The 19,768-nt window shown below is 44.7% G+C and overlaps 1 protein-coding gene across 2 annotated transcripts in view; it reads left to right on the top strand.

Annotated features, from left to right (window-relative positions):
- The first annotated feature begins 691 nt into the window (after positions 1-691).
- The window catches only part of NT5DC3 (5'-nucleotidase domain containing 3), a 51,433-nt gene continuing 32,356 nt past the window's right edge, over positions 692-19,768 (top strand). The window contains exons 1-2 of one of the 2 annotated variants that reach the window (XM_029206265.1): positions 692-940; positions 18,956-19,140. In XM_029206265.1, coding sequence (XP_029062098.1) covers positions 739-940; positions 18,956-19,140 — 387 coding nt within the window. In that variant the 5' untranslated portion in view covers positions 692-738. The remainder of the gene's footprint in view (positions 941-18,955; positions 19,141-19,768) is intronic. The other variant, XM_029206266.1, reaches the window with a different exon arrangement.

Here is a 19,768-nt window from a genome sequence, read left to right as displayed (position 1 = left end):
AGTGCTGTCCCGAGGGCCTCCCTCGCGAGGCAGAAATCTCGGGAGGGTCACTGGCCTTCCAGGCTGTGCAGTCGGGGTGCCCTTCAGGCACATCAGACCACGTGTGGGTCCTGGTCCCAGCTGCTGGCTCATCCGTGGGACTGGAAGGATCCAAGCCAGGGGCTGGGGGACGTCCCAGACCCGACCCCGCGATCAAGGGGAGGTGCAGACTGCTGAGGCCATTAATGCGGAGAGGTCGCCTCCTGGAGCCGGAGTCACAAACACCATGTCAGTACAGCCAGGGTGGGGGGACGGTCACAGACGGCGGGAGGAAGGTGCTGCGGAGCTCGGCGGGCGGCCCCAGGGTCAAGTCTCATGGTCCAGGGCCAGCAGAGTCATCCTATTCCATGTGACCTCTGCTGACGGGACGTTCGCGCCACCGCACAGCCACCTTGGCGCGCCACACGGTCAAGAAGCGGCTGTAGCAGGCTCCGCGCGTGGCCGCGACTGCCCGGGGTGCCCAGGCCCTTGCTGCCCCGCCCACACCGGGCCCGGCCTAGGCCCCGCCCCTCCAAGGCCCCGCCCATCCAAGACTCCTCCCCGCCAGGACCCCGCCCCGCCAAGGCCCCGCCCCCGAAGCGGCCGGAGGGGGGCGGGCCGCGCTCCCACGTGCTCCTACGTAGGGACGTCCCGCCGAGCGGGCAGAACGCTGGCAGAGCACCTACCTGCAGGCGACTGTAGTGGCGGGCGGCGGCAGGCATGGCTACGGCGGCGGCGGCGGCGGCGGCTCGTGGGGCTGGTGCAAGGGCGGTGGCGGCCCTGCGGAGCGGCTGCCGGACTGCGGCTCGGGGGCGGTCGCGCGCGGGCCCCGCACGGTCCTTATGCACAGCACCTGGGACCGCCCCGGACATGAAGCGCTACCTTTGGGAGCGCTACCGGGAGGCGAAGAGGAGCACGGCAGGTGAGTGAGGCTGCGCCCTCTCGCACCCTCGGTACGTGGGGAGGCCCCTCCCCGCCGGGCTGGGGCGCCAGGTCCCGTCCCATATGGCCATCGGGGAAGCCGGCACCCTCGGACCCGCGTGGGTCCGCTGCTGACCTCCAGAGCCCCCCCATCGTGACCCGCGGTTGTCCCCAACCACGGGCGACATCGCCTCTGCAGTGCGATTTCCGGGAAACGCGGAAAAATGCGCCTCCAGAAACTTTACAACTCTTGCCTTTCTCCTGTCGGGAAAGCCGTTTTATAAATTCCTGGGATTTTTAGCCAGAAATCTGCATCGGAAGCGCTTTGGGCTCTCCTGGGGGTTCCACGGACATCACTTGGGAGACGGTCACCCCCAGGCACCGTTCGGTATTGTTATTAATAAACAACAATAATAGTAACCGCCGGAGTCCGGCAGGCGGCGGGTTACCGTGGATTCCGCTGCTGGGCAGGTGGCAGTGTCCGGAGGCTGATTTATCTTCTTTCTTTGTTTTAGGGGATGGGGTAGGATTTGCTGCTCTTGAAATTGGAGGGGTTCGGTTGGGAGTGTTCTGAGTTATCTACTAACCTCAGCGAGGAGGTGATTCCAGGGAGTGACCACTTAGTGGTCAGATGAACATAAAATGAGCTTGGTTTGATTGTTGGTTAGGGAAACAGGGAGGGACGCAAAGAGGACCCAGTAAATACTAATGTCAGACACATAAATTGTCTCCCTGAATTCTTCCCCATACCTAGGAAGGAAGTGCCACATGCCCATCTTAGAGATGAGACAGGCCAAACTCAAGTTTAAGAAGCCTGGCCAAGGTCACACTTTGACCTCGGGTCTGTCTCAGCCCCTAACCCATTGTCCTGTTTCCTGCACTGCCTTGCAGTAGCAGCTGACCGTTTGGGAACTGGTGTAAAGGGCCAGTGATAGTCCATTGGTGGTGCTTTTTTCAGGGAAGATTTAGAATAGAAATTTTTATACTGATATATTTTTTGGGGGGGTGGTGGTGGTAGAGGTGGCGTGGAGAGATAGGGAGAGAATATTTGGTGGAGAGAACATTTGGTAGAATCACATTTTACAGACAAGGTTTGCTGCTGCAGGTTGTGAGACTCTGGGAACATCACAGAGCTCCAGTTTACTCATCTGTAAAATGGGAATGGATACTGGTGATACCAACATCATAGGGTTGTGGCGAGGAATGAGCGAGTCCATCCATGAAAGGTGTTTAGAACAGTGCCTGGCAAAGGAGACAGTTGAAGGGTTGGGTGATAAAGATCAGCTTCAGGCCAGAGTTGGCCTTTGGTGTGGGATAATCCCAGGGGGATTTTGGAGTAGGACCGCTTGAGGGAGATTTTGAGATTTGTTAGCTCTGTGACTTTGGTGGCAAGTTACTCTTCTCTGACCTGAGTTTTCCAACTGTAATGTGGGGATAAAGTGAGGATTTTTAGTGTGGGCTCAGCATCCAGCAGATGCTCAGGAGACAGTAGCTATTGCGGCTGGTTATTAAATAAAGACACGCTTAGTAACGGTGGAGGTGAGTTAGTTAGCACTAGGGTCTAGGTCTCCTTTAGCTTAGGGCAGTGCCACATGTGGTGCTGAACAAGCCACCTAATCTCTTTAGTCTTCTTTCTGTAGAGTGAAGCCACTGAACTAAATAATATGTGAGCCTTTTCAAGTGTTACGGGTCTGAGAATCAGTATGCCGGGGTGCCCCATCCTGTCTCCACGCCCCCAGCACATGCCCACGTAGTCCCTGTTTCACCCCTGAGAACTCAGGGACTTTTTTCCTTCACCCTGTCTGGGGCTGCACCACCCCTACCCTCCTTTAGCTGAAGTCTGTACACATGCCCAACTTGCCTTCATTCACCAAGCATTTATTAAGCACGTACCAGTGGGCTTAAAAGCTGTTGATTCACAGATGGACGCATGTGAGAGGGAGGGGCCCACAGTGGCTGAGCGCCTGCCCAGGCCAAGCAAGAGGGACCCGAGTTGCACGGATGGGGAGGCTGGTAAACAGATAAGTGACAGTCCAGCTTGGGGAAGATAAATAACGGTCCCAGGGGATGCAGGAAATGCTTGACACTGTGTTCGTAGGAGTGAGGGCTCAGAAGTACTGATGCTCATAAAAAAATATACAGGTTTTTTTTCCAGTTTACTAGAGGACAAAAGAATTTTGTTTTCTCCCTTCCTGATTATTGCTTCCTGGTGTTTGATCTCTTGCCTTAAGCTAAACAAGCCCTTCAGGTGTCTTCTCTGTGAAGAGGTTCCCGGAATGAAGCCTGCTCAGGAAAGGGATGACTTTTGCTCTTTGTTTTACCCTTTCTCTCCCACCCTCTTTTTTTTTTTTTTTTTTTCAAAATTTAAAAAAGTTTTTTAAAATCAACTGTATTTTTTAGATCAGTTTTAGATTTACAGGAAAATTGCATGTTTCTCTAAACCCCATATGCAGTTTTTCCTCTCTCATGACTATGGGACTGTGATATTGAGATTTATAATCAGAAATACTGCAGAGAGCTCCTAAAACCCTTGGAATTTCCTAAGTACAGTACAGAGATGATAAAGGTGTCTTTTGTTATTTTAATTAGGTGACTTTCGGAATACCTCAGGGCAACCACAGGGTGGGGCCTGGATGCCAGGGAACCCAGCCCCGTGATTAGAGAGTTGGCACTTCGTGTCTTCTGACCCGCACCCCTCGGGGAGGGGAGAGGGGCTGGAGATTGAATCGATTGCCGATGGCCAATGATTTAATCTTTCCCTGTGTAATGAAGATTCCGTAAATGACTCCATAAAAACCCAGAAGGATGGGGTTCTGAGGGCTTCTGTGTTGGTGAACACGTGGAGACTGATTTGGGGAGAGTGGTACACCCAGAGAGGGCATGGAAATTCCTTGCCCTGTCCGTGTACTGTGCCTTCTGCATCTCTTCCATCTGGCTCTTCCTGAGTTGTATCCTTTTATAGTAAACCAGTGATCTAGAAAGTAAAATGTTTCCCTGAGTTCTGTGAGCCACTCTAGTAAATTAATTGACCCCGTGGAGGGGGGTCAGTGGAACCTCCAGTCTGTAGCCGGTCTGTCAGAGGCACAGGTGACCAGCTGGACTTGGAACTGAAGTTGGGCAGGGGGCAGTCTTGTGGGACTGAGCCTGTAGACTGTAGGATCTGATGTTCTCCCCAGGAGGTGTCAGAAGTGAGTTGTGTTGTAGGACACCCTGCTGTGTCGAAGAATTGGTGGCCTGGGGAAAAAACTCACATCGGAATTGGGTGCTGAACCCTTTAGGTACATTTGTCCCAGTTAACCAATATTGATACATTGTTGGTATGTATCAGTATTAACCAAAGTCCATATTTAATTCAGAATTCCTTAGTGTTTAACCTAGTGTCCTTTTCTACTCCAAGGTCCCATCCAGAATAGCACATTGCCTTTAGTTATCATGTCTCCTTGGGCTTCTCTTGGCTGTGACAGTGTCTTAGAGTTTCCCTATTTACCATGACCTTGACAGTTTTTTCCTTTTTTAAAACAATTCTTTTTTTAATTTTTAAATTTTATTTATTTTTGGCTGTGTTGGGTCTTTGTTGCTGCATGTGGGCTTTCTATAGTTGCGGCAAGCAGGGGCTACCCTTCGTTGCGTTGCGCAGGCTTCTCATCACGGTGGCTTCTCGTTGCAGAGCACAGGCTCTAGGTGCTCGGACTTCAGTAGTTGTGGCACGCAGGCTCAGTAGTTGTGGCTTGAAGGCTCTAGAACGCAGCCTCAGTAGTTGTGGTGCACGGGCTTAGTTGCTCTGCGGCATGTGGGATCTTCCTGGACCAGGGCCCAAACCCATGTCCCCTGCACTAGCAGGCAGATTCTCAACCACTGCACTACCAGGGAAGCCCACCTTGACAGTTTTGAGGCGTATTGCTCACATACTACGTAGAATGTCCCTCACTTGGAATTTGTTCCTTTTTTTTTTTTAACTTGAGATTTCATGTAATATTTATGTATCTGGTGATAGCATCCAGGGATTCCTGATAGAAGCAAATGCAAACTCCTCCTGGATGAATAGACCTTCAACCTAGCCCCAAAGGGAGAGCAAAGAAATTGGTAGACCTGTGAGTAAATCTAAACATACATTGACAATATAGAAATCAGTCCGAAAGAGAGCAGGAGAGGAGGTAAAAGAAACTGAGAAAAAGCAGGAAATATCATGAAGGATGATGGTGGAAATAATTCCAAATATATCAGTGATCATGATAAACTCAGATTAAAAGATCGTCAGATCAGATATAAGAAACACAGTCTAGCTAGGTGCTGTTTAAAGAGATACACCCCAAAACAAAGATGTAGAAAAGGTTGAAGTTAACAGAATGGGAGAAGGCGTCTCGGGCAAATGCAAACCAAAGAAAACCAGCAAGTATGAGTATCAGACAGGTACCGAAATGGCATTGAAAGGAAATAATGTTTACTGTGGGAAGAGTTGCAAATTACAGTCCACGGACCAAATCTAGCCTCTAGTTAGGTTTTATCGGAACACAGCCACACTCATTCGTTTCCATGTATATATTTTTTGGCTCCTTTTGTGCTATGATGTCAGAGTTGAGCAGGTGCAACAGAGACTGTATGGCTCGCACAGCCCACAGTGTTTACTAACTGGGCCTTCATAGAGGATGTATGTTGACTTCTGAACTTAAGCTGTGCTTATATATCAGTCAACATGGATGAGTCTGACAAAAGCAAGACTGAGTGGAAAAAAGCAAGTTGCAGACATATGCTAATTATAAAATATTTGAAAACACAGAACATACTGTAGATCACTTGTAGGGATACACATGCATGTGGTCAAAGTCTAAAGAAATGCAGGAAGAATGTTATACACCCAAATCAGGGTAGTGGTTACCCCCGCCCCCTGCAGGAGGAGAATGCAGGTGACATCTTAGAGGGTTTAGTTCCTAAGCTGCATGGTGGGGCTGTGGGTGTTGTTTGTATTATTTTTATTCCTTTCTGTGTATCTTAGAACAGTAGCCTGACACATTCTTTAGAAATCTTTTGTTTAGGTGTGTGGTATTGATGATCCATGGCTATAGGAAAAAATAGCAAAAGGGCATAAGGGAGAAACATGCCACATAATAATTTTCACGTAGGAGAGAAGTTCCTAAAATGGAGAACCAGAGGGGCCTCTAGAGGTCATGGAGTCCAGTCCTCTGCTTGGAGAAGGAATCCCTTTTCCATAGCCCTTGCTAGTGGCCACCTGGCATCTGCTTGAGTTTGCCATGTGATAACAAGGCTGCCAGTTTTTATTTTGGATGGCCTGAGTCACAGAGTAGGTAATTCCAAGAAGATGGTGATGGTGTGTCATCCCAGCTCTCCCCTTTGACTTCATTATTTTTGGAAGCTCGCTTTTACATTCACTCGTGTTTGTTGATATCCCTTGTTGGTACTTGGTCCTGACCACAGGAGGCCACACGTGGTTCTGCTGGTTCAAAGTGGAGGGAAGCAGTGCATGGCATATGGAAGGCACTGATATTTGTTCTTCTCTATTTCCTCTATGCTTTGATGAAAAATTGTGATAGTTTTGCCTAGTATTTGATCTTTTGATATGACTAAATTTTCTAAGATTTTCCCTTGAAACAAATGTACTTTTCTTTTGAACGGTTGTTTTTTATTAAATGACTTAAGATTAGGGTGTCATTAAACCATTACCGTATATAATTTTATTTCAAGTGCAGTTGCATATAATTTTATGTTTGGAACTTTAGGAAGCCTGATGGATCTCTATGCAGCAGTCAGAATTACAGATGTTACAAAGTAGTAAGATATAAGTTTAACTTTTAGTGGGAGTAGTATAAATGTCATGTGTATTATTAATTATTTGGATGACTAATTCTATTTGTCATAGATTGCTTTTCCCTGGAGATGGTGCAAAATATCTAAAGTCTGGGAAAAATGAAAGCTTCTTTTGAGATGAATAAACGCAGTAGAATGACTTCCGCCCAGCCCGGTGTTAAGTTTCTCTTGTCTCCAACTGTCAGAGTGATATTTCTTGGTCTTCCCCACTGCCTGCCTTTGCTTTATTATTATTATTTTTTAATAATCCCTGTACAAGCCTCTGTACAGTGTCTGGCACATAGTGGGTGCTTATTGAAAAAATTCCTGAGGGTTTAGTAAGTGGGAAAATCAATTTACAAACATATTACACATTGTATGCTTCCCATTTATATAAAGTTCTAGAAAATGCAAAAGAATCTGACTGAAAGAAGAACAGCGGTTGCCTGGGGATGAGTGGGGATCGAGGGACTGAGGGAGAGGTGGGATTCAAAAAAGGTGTGAGGAAATGTTTGGAGACGTTAGATGTACTCTTGTTATCTTTATTTTGATGATGGCTTTGTAGGTGTGTATGTATGTCGAACCTCATCAAACTGTATGCTCTGTGTGCAATTTATTATGTATCATTTGTACCTCAATAAAGCTATATAGTAAAGACAAAGAAATGAGGGAAGGACTCTGGTTTATCCTGGCTTGAGGTGGGACCCTGGAAGTGGCCCAGTGCAAGTCAGGTGTTCTAGTCTGAACAGCTGTGGCTGGAGGGGTGGGGCAGTGTCCTGGAAGAGCCCAGAATGTGTGTGTTCAGAGATGGGGAAGGGCCATTGCTTATCTGAGGGTTGGGGCGTGCTGGGCAGGGAACGCCATAGATGTTCACCTTCGTGGAGAAAAGGATAGGATGCCTTAGATACTTGGTTTCATCTTGGCATCTTTCATTGGGTTGTTGCAGAAGTAAAAGTGGGTAACAACTGAACGGGTTTTGGAGATACTGGGGAAAACAGTTTCTGGCTAAAAATAGTTGCTTTTATTTTATTTTATTTTTTTAGTTGCTTTTATTTTTTTAAAAAATTCTTTTTAATTGAAGTATAGTTGTTTTACAATGTTATGTTAATTTCTGCTGTACAGCAAAGCGATTCAATTATCTATCTATATATCCATCTCTCTCTCTATATACACACACACACACACACACACACACACACACACACACATTGTTTTTTTCAACATTCTTTTCCATCATGGTTTATTACAGGATAATGAATATGGTTCCCTGTGCTGTACAGTAGGACCTTGTTGCTCATCCATTCTATGTATAGTTGCTTACATCTGCTCACCCCAGCCTCCCACTCCATCCCTCCCCCACCTCTCTCGCTGCTTGGCAACCAGAGGTCTGTTCTCTATCTGTGTGAGTCTGTTTCTGTTTCATAGATAAGTTCATTTGTGTCATAGCTTAGATTCCTCATGTAAGTGGTATTTATCTCTGACTCACTTCACTTAGTATGACCATCTCTAGTTGCATCATGTTGCTGCAGATGGCGTTATTTCATTCTTTTTTATGGCTGGGTAGTATTTCCTTGTATATATGTACCACATCTTTATCATTCATCTCTTGATGGACCTTCAGGTTTTTTCATGTCTTGGCTATTGTAAATAGTGCTGCAGTGAACATTGGGGTGCATGTATCTGTTTGAATTATGGTTTTCTCCTGATATATGCCTAAGAGTGGGATTGCTGGGTCATATGGTAATTCTATTTTTAGTTTTTTAAGGAACCTCTGTACTTTTCTGCATAGTGGCTGCACCAATTTACATTCCCACCAACAGTGTAGGAGGGTTCCCTTCTCTCCACACCCTCTCCAGCATTTATTATTTGTAGACTTTTTGATGATGGCCATTCTGACTGATGTAAGGTGGTACCTCATTGTAATTTTGATTTGCATTTCTCTGATACTTAGCGACGTTGAGCATCTTTTCGTGTGCCTATTGGCCATCTGTATAAAAAGAGCTGTCTTAAAATCTGTAAGGTCTGATAGTAGTATGCTCTTATGAATTGTCTGATCCCAAGTCACACTTGCTCCTCAGTTTTCTTTCCCTGACTGTAACTAATTATCAGCAGAAAGAGTATTACGTGGACATAATCATATCCAATAACATTTGTTTGCACGAAACAACAGTCTAAATATACACGTGAAACTTGTGTTATGGTCAGATTGTTCCCTAACATATCAGTTGCGCCAAAACAAATTCACATTTTTCAGAGAATGTGAAATTGTCAGTGGCAGAACTGACTGGCCTTTGCCCAAGTGTTACTTCACAGAAGGAAGTTGTAACGTGGTGAAGTTTGCTAAGAGAGAAATCGCCTATAGTGGGGTTTGTCTTTTTCTTGTTATTTTTTTAATTGATAGTTATAGATGAGAAGTTTAAGGTTTAAAATTTGGCTGTGGAATCTTGAGTTCACTTGTGGAAACAGTCGGGGAGATGTAAATACTGCTTCACCTTAGATACGAGTCCCTACACTTTTATTTTTCATGTACTTTCAGTCTATATACTTTTAAAAAAAAAAATTATTTTATTTATTTATTTTTGGCTGCGTTGGGTCTTCGTTGCTGCATGGGCTGTCTCTGGTTGCAGCGAGCTGGGACTACTCTTTGTTGAGGTGTGTGGGCTTCTCATTGCGGTGGCTTCTCTTGTTGCAGAGCACGGGCTCTAGGCACGCGGGCTTCAGTAGTTGTGGCACAGGGCTCAGTAGTTATGGCTCGCGGGCTCTAGAGTGCAGGCTCAGTAGTTGTGGCACATGGGCTTAGTTGCTCCATGGCATGTGGGATCTTCCCAGACCAGGGCTTTAACCCATGTCCCGTGCCTTGGCAGGCGGATTCTTAACCACTGCTCCACCAGGGAAGCCCCTATATGTATACTTCTAAAAGAAATCTTGAACCTTGTTTTCAATCTACATGTGACCTTTAAAAAGAGAATTTGAATCTGTGTTAAGTGAATATGAACTAATTCATAAAATATTTTGAATATTAATATTCATGAAATATAGGAGTGTTATGAAATATAAGCAGAAGTTAAGATTTGATCAAATTATGGAAAATAAATATTTGAAATCTGCTCTAACTTTTGTTGATGTAGGAACGTAGAAATATGTCACGAGCTAAGAAATGTGACCTTGAGCTGGTAACCTTGTCTCATCTTCATTTTTCTCCTGTAAAGTGGGGATAATAACTAGTGTCTCATGCTAAGTGGGGTCCATTCACATTGCTTCATATGGCGCCTGGCACATTGCAGATGCACATAATTATTAGCCACTAGGGTAACTTGTTGGTCCACTGAGAACTGGGAAGATTCAAAGAAAGCTTTGTGGTAGCATAGTCATTCCTAGGACCCCGAGGACACCAAAATCCACGGGTGCTCAAGTCCCTTATATAAAATGGCATAGTATTTGCTTAGAACCTAAGCATATCCTCCCATATACATTAAATCACCTCTAGATTACTTATAATAATAAATGTAAATGCTGTGTGAATAGTTGTAAGTACAGTGTAAAGGCTGTGTAAATAGTTGCTGGCATGTGGGAAAGTTTTACTTTTTGGAACTTTCTGGAAAAAAAATTTGGGGGGGGAGTGTTTTCATTCTGCAGTTGGTTGAATTCGTGAATGTGGAACCCAAGGATATGGAGGGCTGACTGTAAACGGGGCAAAAAGGAGGCTTTTCTTCTGTTTTTTGAAGCTCTAAAATTCTCTGGGAAAAAGGTTTTTTTCCCATTTTTCTCTTCTTCCTTTTCTTCTTCAGGGGCTTCATATCTTTATATTCTTTTTCTAGGAGAACAGCTTGATGTCTACGGCATATTCCAAAAAGAAAAAGTCTAATTAATTAAGGAAGAACGACATCTTAATGTCTCTGGGACTGTGGCTTTTCCATTACCAAAAAATTGAACTTCAGTGATTTTCAAGTGCATTTCAGCTTTTCTGTTTGAACATTTTCCTGTTAACATGTTTGGTTCCTGAGTTCAGATATCTGAGATGCGTATGTTTGGGCCTCCACATGGAGCATGTTTTCCCCCAGGTTTTGCTTTTTAATATAGCTGCAGTGAAATCTTTGGGTATAAATCTTTACCTGCATCTCTTGGTACTTATTGCCACCTGCTTTCTGGAAAGTTCGAACTGATTTATACTCTTATTAAACAGCAAGGAGTGAGGCTGCCCATTCCCAGCACCAACACCCACTCTATGTTCTATCATTAAAAACAAAAAGGGTAGAAACCCCACCCCCCAAAGAAAACCGCATACAAATAACAGCAACAACAGCAACGAAGACACCACTGTAGTCTCATTGGACAAAAATGGTGTCTTTTCTTAGCCAAGTGACACAAGCTTATAATAGAAAAAAGTGTAACTGAAATAAAAACAGTAAAACCATTGATAATCCCACCTTTCAGAGAGAGCTACTCTTAACTGTCTAATTGTCTTGTTTTTTAAAAAATGAATTTATTTATTTATTTGCTTTTGGCTGCATTGGGTCTTTGTTGCTGCATGCAGGCTTTTCTCTAGTTGCGGCGAGGGGGGGCTACTCTTCGTTGTGGTGCGTGGGCTTCTCATCGCGGTGGCTTCTCTTGTTGCGGAGCACGGGGTCTAGGCGTGCGGGCTGCAGTAGTTGTGGCACGCGGGCTCAGTAGTTGTGGCTCGCGGGCTCTAAAGCACAGGCTCAGTAATCGTGGTGCACGGGCTTAGTTGCTCCATGGCTTGTGGGATCTTCCCGGACCAGGGATAGAACCCATTTTCCCCTGCATTGGCAGGCGGATTCTTAACCACTGTGCAACCAGGGAAGTCCCTGTCTAATTGTTTTAGTTTGATTTTTTAAAAAATAATTGGAATGGTTGAACGTTTATTAGCCATTTAATTTCCTTTCTTGTGAGATATAGTCTTTATCTTTTTGTTTATTGCGTTTGTATGGCTTTTTCTGTTTATTTTTTGCGGTACGCAGGCCTCTCACTGTTGTGGCCCCTCCCGTTGCGGAGCACAGGCTCCGGACGCGCAGGCTCAGCGGCCATGGCTCACGGGCCCAGCTGCTCCACAGCATGTGGGATCTTCCCGGACCGGGGCACGAACCCGTGTCCCCCGCATCGGCAGGCAGACTCTCAACCACTGCGCCACCAGGGAAGCCCCGGCTTTTTCTTTTTTTACATTAAGGATATTAGTCTTTGCTGTTTATCTTTTAATTTTGTCTAATATAACCCTTCCCCCCAAATTTGTGATACTTTTTGATACACAGATGTTTAAAATTTTTATATTGTAAATCTGTTGATATTTTTCTGTTTTGATTTATTCTATTGCTTTTACATTTGGAAAGTTATGTTCTATCCTGAGATGAAGTAAATAGTAGTCTATATTTTCCCACCTTTTTAATATTTAGAAATAAAGCTGAACTCTTTGATTCACATGGTGTTTGTTTTGCAGCATAGTTTGAAGGAACATCTCACTTGACACCCTTTCCATATAGCTAAGCAGTGTTTAGTTAGAGATAGACTATTCCAGGTGAATTTTATTCATCAGTATTCAATTACAGTATATTCTGGAGAACACAGAGTCGTAGATTGCCCACCTTGTTGAAAATAGGGCATATGAAGGAGGATTTGAGATTGGGAAGACAGACTGAAGTCTGCGTGGGGACTGCCTTTGATGCCATGTTAAAAGTTGAAATTTGTAGGCAGTGAGAATTTTGAGTGGCTGAATATCCTTGAAATGAACTTTTAGTGAGGAGTCCTTCAGCTGCAAGCAATAAAAATAAAAAAGCCTGAGTCAAACTGATTTAATTTAAGCAAAAAATTGAAAAGATATTTTATGGGCTTGTGCAGTTGAAAAATCCAGAGGTAGTACCAGCTTCAAGCTTGCCTTGATCCAAGTTCAGTTGATGTTGTTGGGTGGCTCCTTTCCGTCTCTTGACCTTGCCCTCCTCCCCACTGGCCTCTTTTTTAGGTTGCTAGAGGTGGTCCCTCATATCTCCAGATTTATATCCTCTTAGGTCCATGTTTGGAAGAAACGAATGTCTCTTTCTTGAAATTCTCTTATAAATCCAGAAATTTCCTTGATTGGCCTCATTGGTTCTCTGTGGCTACAGGGGACATATGAGAATAATTGGCTGGAGGTGCCTGCCCCAAATGAATCGTGTTGGTGAGGGAATTCAGGGGTGCTCTTTGGCCAGGCTTGGGTCACATGATCTCCTCCCAGAGTCAGGAGTAGAACCTCCCCAGGACCACATAGTCTGAGTGGTAGGGAGGGGCGGTTTCCCAGAGCAGTCGAGCACACTGGAGAAACAGACGGTGTGTCAGTCAGGTTAGGCTAGCTTATGCCGCAGTGACAAGCGACGCCAACAACCCCAGTGCTTTAGGATTAGCAGCTATAACCACAGTTTACTTCTCACTCCTGCAGTTTCCTGGGGCCTCAGGCACTTCTCCAGGGCAGTTGCCCTCAATGTGGTGGCCTAGCCTTCCAGTCTTCTCCATCTTGTGGTGTCTGCATAGCACATGTGTCCATGGTTGATACAGCAGGGGAGGGAGTGTGCTCTGGTCTGGAAGTGACTCGTGTCACTTCTGCCCACAATCTGTTGGCCAGAGCTGGCCAGAGCGGGACTGGGGGTGGTTAGGGGTGAAGCAGGGGTCGTAATCTTCCCCATGTGCCTGGAAGGAGAGAATGTGAGTCAGCACGAGGTGACCCAGCCACACTGGGTAGCACACACGCCCAGGGCCCACAGTCACTGCCTACCACAGGCTCCCTCGAGGACCTCAGTTGGTCTGACTCATCCCTTATGCCTCTCCTCCTGACTATCTGACCTGCTCCTGGAATGGTGCTGAGAGTAGGGCATGTATCCCTTTAGAGCTTCCCAGTGTGGTGTCCCCAAGGGCCGAGGGACAGTCATGTTGCCTTTCTGAGGACATTAGGAGTATTCCTTGACATGACTCAGGCCATGGATTTCTACTCGGCACTGTCCCCGCACACTGCTCCGTTAGTCTGGGGGCCTTTATTAAGGGAGAGTCATTGTGCATTTCTGAACATTACAGGGAACACAGTACTTATCAAAAATTGTATTTCCCAAACTCAGATCTTTACATGGTTTAAAAATCTTTCCTTGAATAGGTGGAAAAATGTCTGACTTCTATACCTAAGTTCTGATTTCATTCATACTCAGAAGTAAAGATAAAGTTAAGGCAAGGAAGGAATTCTTCTGTGGTGACCTTACAAAAACAAAAACAAACTCACCGAAAAACCAACATAACAGAAAATGGTGTAGTGGCTATGGAAAACAGTATGGTGGGTCCTCAAAAAATTAAAAATCAGGGGCTTCCCTGGTGGCGCAGTGGTTGAGAGTCCGCCTGCCGATGCAGGGGACGTGGGTTCGTGCCCCGGTCCGGGAAGATCCCACGTGCCGCGGAGCGGCTGGGCCCGTGAGCCATGGCCGCTGAGCCTGCGCGTCCGGAGCCTGTGCTCCGCAACGGGAGAGGCCACAGCAGTGAGAGGCCCGCGTACCGCAAAAAAAAAAAATTAAAAATCAGGTTACTATATGATCTAGCAAGTCCACTTCTGGGTATATACCCTGAAGAAGTGAAAGCAGGGGCTCAAAGAGGTATTTGTCCATCCACGTGCATAGCAGTTTTATTCACAATAGCCAACAGGTGAGAGCAACCGAAGTGTCCATGTGTCATCACAGATGAACGGATAAACAAAATGTGGACATACATACAGTGGAATATTCTTTAGCCTTTAGAAGGAGTGAACTTCTGACACGTGCTCCAACATGAATGAATCTTGAAGATGCTATGCTAAATAAAATGAGCCACTCACAAAAGACAAATACTGTATGATTCTCCTTATACGAGGTACCTAGAGGAGTCACATTCCTAGAGACAGAACATAGAAGGGTGGTTGCCAGGGCCTGGGGGAGGAGGAATGGGGAGCTGGTGTTTAATGGAATGGGTGTGGAGTTGCACTTTCGCAAGATGGAAGGAGTTCTGAAGCTGGACGGTGGGGATGGTCGTACAGCAGTGTGAATCACCTTGATACCACTGCACCGCACACTTAAAATGGTTAAGATGGGTAAATTTTGTGTTATGCGTGTTTTACCACAATAAAAATAAGCAAGCACAGAATCCCAGGAAGCTTACAGATGTCTCCTGTAAGGGGTCCACTGCGTGTCCTAGTGCTCTGTGGGATGAGCAGGTAACCGGAAGCTGGTGCGAGCGCAGGGGGCGCCCAGTCTGCCGCCTGATCCCAGGAAGGGCGCTCACCTCCCAGCTCAGGGTGGCCGCCTTGGAACCCAGCTCTGGTCGGAGCTTTGGGCAGAGCGGCAGAGCTGTCTCTCCATGTCTTTGTCCTCGTGTAATCTTGCTGCCATCATCCGTTAGGAGCAAAAGGAATTCGCTCTCTAAATTTGTACCCACTCTTGTGTCTGCTTTGGGGAAGTACATAACTGACTAGTCAAGGGCCCTTCTGTTTATACTTGGAGTCCTCAGTTTAGACAGACCGTATTTCCCTGAATGGTTGGCGTTCTTTCCTTTTGCCTTGTAATGACTCGCGTTTATCCTTAGCACTTTTTTGAAGTGATTGCGTGGGATGTTGAGATCCTTTTAAGCTGCTGGTGTTCCTTGTGTTTATTTCGAGTGATGACAAATTAAACATGCACGCTTTCCGGTGATGATGTTCACGTGACTGATACACCTTGAGCTTTCCCTCCAGTGGGGAGTACACTCCTGGGCAGCTTCTGGAGATGTGCTGACTGTCAGCACCATGTTCCAGCACAGTCGTGTTTCTTGAGGGCTTCACAACTTCTCAGGTAGCAGAAAGGGACGTAGACTTCACTGTCAGCACCTTTCTAAATAGAAACTTCTAAGGTCAACAGGCCATGAGAACTTCCTTGGAAAGGTCATTTGTGAAAGAAGAGCTTTTGGTCACTCTGTAAGCGATCCCGCTTCACTTCGTACAGACAATGCCATGTGGTCCTATTCGGAAAATGACATCCTCTTCGGTGGCCCGTTGATGATGTAAGGCCAGATGGTCTTCAGTGTTGGATGCTGAAGAGCTTAGGACCACTGGCTTCTCCCTTCCTGAGGACTAGTTCTTGTGAACTGTCTGCCTTCAAGTTTCTTGAAATGTTACTGTCTTTCTTATCCTCAGATGGATCTTAGTTGCAAAAAAAAAAAAAAAAAAAAAAAAAAGCCCAAGGTTACCATCTCATTGATTTTGACAAAGGAAACTAAGAAGAAATGGAATTGTTGGTGAATCTTGGCTATTTGGATTTTCAGTAGACTTGGTCATATCTAGGTTGTCAGTGGGAGAGAAACTTGGCATCTTACCTGGTGACCATGAATAGGCTTCAGGGGTCAGCCTTCCTGAAGTTTTCCACAAAATTTTATTTGTGTTTTTCTGTGGGGAGAGGATTCTATGGCTTCTGTTAGGTTCTCAAAGGGATCCAAGCCTCACAGCTATAAGGAGCCTTCTGAAAGCCTCAGAATACGTCTTTGTGGCTGGCATGGTGCCCCGATTGGAGTTGTCACCTTGTGAAAGTAGTACTTTTTGGGTATTTCAGGTGGCCCCTGAGAAGTGGATAATGTGAGAAAGAAGAGAGCAGAAGGTAAGGAGGAAGCACTGTAGACTCTATGGTAAGCACTGAAATGAGGAAGGATTGACTCCATTTTATTGAGAAAATAAGTGCCCCCGTCTCAAATGCTTGTTGATTCCCATAGTCCTGGAGAAGAGCATTAAGAGCGCAGATTCTGAAGCCAGACTTACCAGGTTCAAATCCCAGCTCTGCTGTTTAGTGGTTGTGTGTCCTTCAGCAAATTGTATAATTTGTGTGCTTCTAGTGTCCTCATACATCACGTGGGGATAGTAGAGCCTTCGCCTCATGAGGTTGTCGTAAGGATTAAATGAGGTGATAGAAAGCGCTTCTGAGCATATAGTACGTGGTAAGTGCTTAATAAATATTAGCTCTTACGACAGAGCCAGGAGGTGGCCCTTAGTAACGTGAAGAGTAGTAAAATACAGATAGCTCAATTTTAGTAGTAAGATGTGGACAGTTCACTTTTCGTGTGCGTGCGTTACAGGACGTTTTGTACCTATCTCCAGGAAGTCACCTGCCTTCAGTATTTGTTTACTGATGAGTTGTTTCAGGTAAATTTTGGTGCACAAACATCATAAAGGGTGAGAGAATGCTGTTACATATCCTCTTAGCAAAATGGGAAGGTCTGTGTTCTTGTTGCAAAATGTTGCACGATGAGATTCTTTGTGTTAAATGACTACCTGTGAAATGACTGGTTGAGAATATTGTACTTCCTTTTTGTCTTTAGAAATATATTGTGCAATCTCTGTCATTACCTGACTCTAGAGAGCTGCCTTCTATCTCTTAGCATTCATCTTCTGACTCATCTAGTAATTGTGAAATGTCTTCTTCTGTCAGTTTTATGCTGGAAAATAGAAAATTATGAATTCTCAACTGTGTTCCATGAAAGCTAAAGAAATGACTGCAGAGATGGTATCTTCAGACTTCTTTGATATACCTTCCTGAAAATGATGTGATAGTTCGGGCAGGGCAATGAGGAAGCTGAAGGATGACGTTGTAGCGATGATTTGTTTCACTATTGCAACATCTTGGGCAATCTCCTGTCATATCCTGCTTTCTTTATTTAGTCTTTTTTTAAAATCATAGGTGAGAATAATTGCTAGATAATGATGAAATAATGCCTGCAATGATAAAATAGCAAAATGTTTCAAGATGTTGGAAACTAAGATCACTGACCTCCCATATTGCATCTTAGATTTTTAAAAGGATCCAGTGGGCTCATGGAAGTTGTAAGGTAGGATGAGTTTTTGGAAAACCTCCAAGAAAGAATAAAAATCATGAAAATAGCAATCCTCACAAATAGTCAGAACTGCTCAAAAAAGAAGTTCAAAACTAACATAGGATCCAGGGGACCCTGATGGTATCCTGGGGATAATCACATTTCTAACAAACCATCTGAAGGAAATCATCTGAAAGGCAAAGATGAACATCTGAAGGTACTTAATGCTGTTTTTTTTTTTCTTTTTTAAACAGGAAAAATACCTATGTGTGTAACATAGAGTAAAAGGTTGATGTGGCACAATATACCAGAATCTTATATAATGGGTTTTTTAAAAAAATCAGTTTATTTATTTATTTTTGGCGGTGTCGGGTCTTCGTTGCTGCCCATGGACTTTCTCTAGTTGCGGCGAGCGGGGGCTACTCTTCGTTGCGGTGCGCGGGCTTCTCTTTGCGGTGGCTTCTCTTGTGGAACACGGGCTCTAGGTGCGCGGGCTCAGTAGTTGTAGCTTGCGGGCTCTAGAGCGCAGGCTCGGTAGTTGTGGCGCACGGGCTCAGTTGCTCCACGGCATGTGGGATCTTCCCGGACCATGGCTCAAACCCACGTCCCCTGCATTGGCAGGTAGATTCTTAACCACTGTGCCACCAGGGAAGCCCTATATAATGATTTAAATTTATATTCTTAGAAAGTCTGTAATGATAGAACACATTATGATAGGGTATTAAATTTAGAGTGGAGCACAAAGCTGTGTATATTGTGTGAGGTCAACTATGTAGACTACATACACAGAACAATATGGGCGGCAAATACAGGAAATGTTAATAGTTTTTTTCTGGCTGATGTTACAGTGGGTGATATTTAATTATCTACATGTTTCTCTACTAAAATCTCTAACTGGCGTGTATTCTTTTTTAAACAAAAACAAATCTTTTCGTGATGTTGAAGCAAATTTTTTTTTATAACAGTCTTATTAGGATGTTATGTACATACCATACAATTCACCCACTTAAAGTTTCCCATTCAGTGGGTTTTAGTGTAATCAAAACAACTGTTCAGCCATCACCACAATCAATTTTAGAACATTTTCATCACCCCCAAAAGAAATTCTGTGCCCATTAGCAGTCATTCCCTTTCTCCCCATCCGCCAGTTCTAGGCAACCACCAGTCTATTGATACTTTCTGACTCAGTGGATTTGCCTAGTCTAGACATAGCATGTAAATTGAATCATACAATATGTGGTCCTTCGTGACTGGCTTCTTCCACTTAGCATAACGTTTTCAAGGGAAGGCTAATCACACTTGCACTTTAATTTACTCATTTTGTTTCGAAATCATACTAACCTTTATTTATCATAGGGTATAACGTATTTTTTCCCTTTACTTCTAGAATTGGTTCCTTCGATTATGAGCAACTTGTTGAATCCAGATGCCATCTTCTCAAACAATGAGATGAGCCTGTCGGACATTGAAATCTATGGCTTTGATTATGATTACACGCTGGTGTTTTATTCCAGGCACCTCCACACACTGATATTTAATGCCGCTCGGGACCTTCTCATCAATGAACACAGGGTAAGAGCGTGGGGACATCACAGACCTCCTCCCCTTCCCCCTTGGCGTTTGAAGACTAGCAGTGAGCTGACCTGGCCTCGTGCATGGCACAATAGACATCCCTTAGTAAATTGTTGCTGAATGAATGAGTGGATTTGGTTCCGTTCCAAATGACTCCATCTGGAAGATAGTTTTTTTAAAAAAACCACTTTATTGAGATATGATTGACATGTGAAAGGCTATATGTATTTAATGTGTATAACTCACTGAGGTTCAGGATAAGTGTGTGAAACCATCATCAAGGTCATAAGCTATCCATCGCCTCCCAAAGTTTCCTCCTGTCCCCTTTATTATCATTATTGTTATTTGTGTGTGTGTGTGTGTGTGTGTGTGTGTGTGTGTGTGGTAAGAACGCTTAACATAAGATCTACCCACTTAGCAAATTTTGAGTATACAATACAATATTGTTAGCTATAGGTACTATGCTATATAATAGATCTCCAGAACTCATTTATCTTGCCTAACTGAAACTTTGTACCTGGAAGATAGTGGTTTGTTTAATAAAGAGTCTTTAGATGTCTCTGACAAAGAGACTGTCCCAAGTTACTCATTAGTGGAGATTTCAGCCGCGGACGTTTGCCCTCTCCTT

Source organism: Monodon monoceros, unplaced genomic scaffold, assembly GCF_005190385.1.
Source record: "Monodon monoceros isolate NGI ecotype Baffin Bay Population unplaced genomic scaffold, NGI_Narwhal_1 Super_Scaffold_6, whole genome shotgun sequence".
NCBI lineage: Eukaryota > Metazoa > Chordata > Mammalia > Artiodactyla > Monodontidae > Monodon > Monodon monoceros.
This window is presented reverse-complemented; position numbering and strand designations above follow the sequence as displayed.